Below are 5,193 nucleotides of genomic sequence, written 5' to 3'. Positions count from 1 at the left end.
TGCACTTACATACATGCAGGTAATACATTCAGACACATAAAATAAAAATAATAATAAAACATATTGTTTTAAAAAAGAAGTCAGTTTGATATTGTGTCTATTTAGCAAAACAATAGTAACAAGTTCTCCCCTGGGACCTATGATTTCCCAAGCCACAGATTCTCAGATTCACACCTGGTAGGTATAAGTTCTCTCCTGTGGAGGGTCCTTAATTAAGCCCAATTAGAAAGCTGTTGGTTATCCCTATAACATTCTTCTTTTAAAAGGTAAAGTCTTTTCTGTCTGTAAATTGCAGCACTCTAATAAACAACAAATGATTTAATTATAGGCAAAATAAAACAGCAAATAAAGGACAGACCAATGATTGCAAATGCAAGGTCCATGTCAACTGGACCAGAATTTGTAGTTGCTTGGGAATAGCTTGGAAGTGCCCCAAATTTTCTTATAGGTACCTAGATCTACTCTGTTCAAAAAGCTATATTGCAGAGTATGTTACCTGAAAAATATTGTCTCACTACCCTTGGTATAGTGGCCAATGTATCTGGGAATTATGTCATATTATCCAAATTATACTGGACTTCAGAGGCACATGTTAGACACTAAAAAGTTCTGCAGTCAGCCTGCTGTACTTTCTAACAATTTTCATGACTCCTTATATTTTTCATAGAACACAGCTCTCCCCTAGGCAATAACTGATTCTTCCATGAGTCTATGAGATCTTCTGCTCACAAAATATCAATTTGACTCTGTTGGATTTGGATGGTCAATCAAGATCTTTGGGACTAAGAAGATGAATGAGTTTTATGGCCTAATCATCTATGAAAAGGAATGGTCTCTGATGAAGTGGGCCATTCATAAAATTATATTGATTTGATTTATAAGACTGACACTTGTTCTAAAACCATTCATTTCCAGAAATGAACTGTGGATAGCCAGTTTTGACTGCTCATTTAGGGGCTTCATCATGAGATTCTACTTCTCATCACAGAACAGATGATGTCTAATTTTTCTCACAGTTTTAAGTCTATCACTCATTGAGAGCCCTATCTAAGTAGACATTCAACAAGAGTCATAATAATAACAATGATTCTGTTTGGATCCTATATTATAAAATGTCTAGTTGATATAGTCTGGTAGTTACTTCTCGAACTCAAAATCTTAGAATCATCAGATTAGATGAAAGGCAATTTTGTTAACAACATGTCCTGCCGCAGAGATCTCTCTCCATCTGCAGAATTCCATTGTCCAGATAACAGATTATCTTCCCAGGCCCTCTTGCATTTTAGTGAGGCAACGTGAATAATTTTAACCAATACAGTGCAAGTGGAAGTGATTTGTGTCCCTTCTAGGTCTGGTCTTTCTCCAGTAGCAGCTGAATTCAGAACATCCTTGAGCACTGAGGATGATGGAACCACAAGATTTTGAGTCTTTGACTTACCACAAGAAGGAAAGATAATAACCAGATGAACCACACTTGCTGAACTATTTTCTAAATACAAAGTAAATATGTTTTCATTAAACCACCAATGTTTTGAATTTGTTTCAGAAGTTTGTGTTCTCTATTCACATCTACATATGGATACACACGAGTGCATACCTCCATGGACATGTACTAAAAGCACGTATACTACAAAGTCAAAAGTGGTATCTCCTGGGCAATAGGTCTTCTTTTTTTTTCTAAATCACCATATTTTCAACTTTTATCCAGTGAATAGGCATTGTCACACATTAGGTTTGTAATCTATAATCAAAGGGAAAGCCAAGTAAATGTTTTTTGTTTTTTTTTTTTTTTGGTCTTTTTGAGACAGGATCTCCCTATAGCCCTAGCTGGCCTGGATTCGCTATGGAGACCAGGCTGGCCTCAAACTCATAGAGATCCACTTGCCTCTGCCTCCCGAGCTCTGGGATTAAAGGCGTATGCCACCACACCTGGCCTAAATGTGCATATTTTTAATGATTCCCAGGCATAAATCTTCTATTGTTGTTATTGTTTTTTGAGAAAAGGTTGCCCTGTAGCCACAGCTGGCCTGGAACTTGCTTTATGCAGACCAGGCTGGCTTTGGTCTCACAGAGATCCATGTGCCTCTGCCTCCCAAGTGCTGGGATAAAAGGTGAGTGCTACCACATCTGGGTTCTCTCATCTTTGCTTTTAGGATTCTTACTCCCTGGATTATTTGCTGTTTGCACCTGGACTCATTGTATACCTTTGCATTTGTAATTTCTCATTCTGTTATAATTTCAAACTTTAAAATAACTACAGGAGAATACAATGAAGTCCTCTACCCTTCACCAAACTCCCCAACTGTTATCATTTTATCATTTAAAATAATTTATGCTTTCCATAGCTAGAAGATGAGCATGCAGAAGTCAGAACCATTTGAGAGTAAGTTGAGGACAACCGTGGGTGTTCTTCAGTATTCTTGGAAATGCACATGATGACTTCTCCGATTCCTCCTATCCTGAATCAGTTGTACTTAGAGATATGAGAGTTTTCATTATGTCCTACATCGGTTGTGATTGCTGTGATAAAACATGGATGAAAAACAACTTGGGGAGGAAAGGGTTTATTTGGCTTACAATTCCATGACACAGTCCATTGCTGAGGAAAGTCGGAGCAGGAGCTTATGCAGGGACCTGGAAGCAGGAACTGAAGTAGAAACCATGGAGGAACACTGCTTACTGGCTTGCTTCACCTGGCTCACTCATTTACTGTTCTTATATATCCCATAGGCCTACTTCCCAGGGATGGCACTGCCCACAGTGGACTGGGGCCTCCCACGTCAATCAGCAATTAAGAAAATGCCTTACATACATGGCCACAGGCAATTCCAATGAAGGAAATTCCTCAACTGAGGTTCCTTCTTCCTAAGCGACTCTAGTTTGTGTCACGTTGACAAAAAAAATCATCAGCACAAAGGATGTCAGTCATTGACACTCATCATATAAAAACCCAGAAGTGGCCTACATGCCCAGTAATGACTCTGAATTTGATCACACAAATTGTCTAGTGCAATTTCTTTCTGCTTCCAAAAGCTCCTTTCATTGGCCCCTGTGGACACTAGAAAAGAGGTCGGGTTAAGGTCTTAATATATCTGCCTCTGCTGACTGCCTAAGCCTTATCACTGCTAGGATTCTGCCTGTGACCCCTTCAGAAAAGTATGATGACCAAGGTCCCTTCAACTTTGGTGAATATTGAATTCCATTAAAATATCCCCCCCCCATTCCCTGCATCTAAAGAGCAAAGCAGGGACCATCATCCATAGATGCAGTTCTCCCTCAGGTGTCAGGCATCCCTGCCTAATAAACCTAGGAAGCCACTAATGGTGATTTAATCGATCACAGCAACACAGTCTCTACAAAAGAAGAAGGCTGGGAGATTCAGGAATGGTGTTCTTAGTACAAGATCAAACAATTTAGACTATAATCAGTACTCCACAACTTCTCACCACGTAATTTATCCTAATTCCAGCCTGTACATGGTTACTTGAAACCATATATAGTCATAAGAAATCCTAAGAGAATAACAGTGCCAGCTTGGTCCTTACTAATGTCAGTGGAAAGAGATCCCTCAGAGCAAACTTCGAAGCTCTTCACCATTTCCTGGTAAGTATGCTCACTTTCTTTACCAAGAACAATGAAAACAAATATAATTTCCCATGGAAATCATTTGATTTTGGTACTTCAGAATTTGAAAATCTGAAGTAAAAATAAACATAAGATTTCAAATTGGTGGAAAAAAACACAGAATCTGTTATATAATGTTTATAAATAAAAATAAGTAAAATTAATTATAAAGTACTTCAATATTTCCTCAAATGAAAAAAAAAATTCTAAGAATCAAGATGTAAAGACTCCAAAGCATAGCATTTATTTAAACAGAAATATAGTTTGCATTGAAGACATTTTTGGAGGGTCAGAAAGGGCTTAAAAATGGGAAAGAAAAATACGACATTCTCAACTAGTTTTATTGACATCAGTTTTCAATCACTTGCTATTCTCAAGGACCACATAAGATATTATACAAAAACTTCAATTTCATTTAGTCTATTAATATGATCCAAGCAGATTTAGTCTAAGAAATGAAGATAGGACATAAAACAAATTTGATTAGACTATACAAAGACAATCAAAAGAATAAGATCTTCACTTGGTGGCAATTTTGTTTTGAAAGTTAGTTTATTAACTAATATAAAAATAAATCTGTAATAGGAATTATGACTCAGATTGGGTGGCAAGAAACTGTACAGACCTTATACCCTCCTGCTGGTGCTGGCTTATACTGACTGCTCTGATCTGGATTTTCATTTCCTGGAGGACCCCTGGAGAAAGGGGTTTGCAGCTGGCTGTTTTTATTTTTTCCCAAGCTACCACTATTTCCACATTTCTCCTAGCCTCTTTCTTTTTGACAGGGATGGATTAAGACAACAGTCCACCAGGCAGTACTGAGGAGAGGGGGAATTGAGATGGGTTTGGATAGCAACAGACTCAGAGAAGCAAGAAAATTGAAGTGGTATCATCAAAAGATACTGAGGTTAGTAGATCATGAGCAATTCATAGAAAACAGAAGGGCTGGAAAATGTAAAGACAGTAGACAGTGGTCACTTGGAAGTTACATCTAAAAATGAGGAAACTGGAGTGGAGATTAATTCCTTTGATATTGTTATGAAAGGAAAGATAGGTGTTGAGTCATAGCATTAAAATAACATGGAATGTAGAAAGAATTAACAATTATTTTCTTTCCACTTGACTTCCTGGTTCTTAAAGTGGTTAAATCAGGCCACTTTTACGTTATTCGCCATCTGCACAGAATATCAGGTATTTCTGATAAAATGCTGAGAATTCCAGCAACATCTCTTAGGTAGACTGGGAAGGAGAACAGAGGGAGAGGATGAAGGGAGTAGAGAAATGAAAGTCTCCATGTGCTTCACACCCATCTCTTCAGGCCCAAAATGAACAGTCTTTAACCCATCTTTAAATGACAGGTTCAGATTCCAGAAACCAGTGTCATTAAGTACAAGTTACAGTCAGATGCACTGGGTGCTCAGCATGCTTCCAAGAAGCAGATAACACATGAGCAACCTTAGAGAGAAACTTCCATATAGAGGAGAGGAAGCTGATGTCCCACACACCAAAGGTTCTGCTTTATAGGGCCGCTCTATATCTGGAGGTAATGCAGTCATTCCTTGAATCTGA

General features: G+C 38.1%; 1 protein-coding gene across 1 annotated transcript in view; it reads right to left on the bottom strand.

Annotated features, from left to right (window-relative positions):
* Positions 1-3,845: 3,845 nt before the first annotated feature.
* Positions 3,846-5,193, bottom strand: part of Moxd1 (monooxygenase DBH like 1) — an 82,372-nt gene continuing 81,024 nt past the window's right edge. Inside the window, exon 12 of the mRNA XM_008822116.2 lies at positions 3,846-5,189. Coding sequence (XP_008820338.1) covers positions 5,025-5,189 — 165 coding nt within the window. The 3' untranslated portion in view covers positions 3,846-5,024. The remainder of the gene's footprint in view (positions 5,190-5,193) is intronic.

Source organism: Nannospalax galili, unplaced genomic scaffold (assembly GCF_000622305.1).
Source record: "Nannospalax galili isolate Female #2095 unplaced genomic scaffold, S.galili_v1.0 scaffold186, whole genome shotgun sequence".
In the NCBI taxonomy this organism is placed as follows: Eukaryota; Metazoa; Chordata; class Mammalia; order Rodentia; family Spalacidae; genus Nannospalax; species Nannospalax galili.
This window is presented reverse-complemented; position numbering and strand designations above follow the sequence as displayed.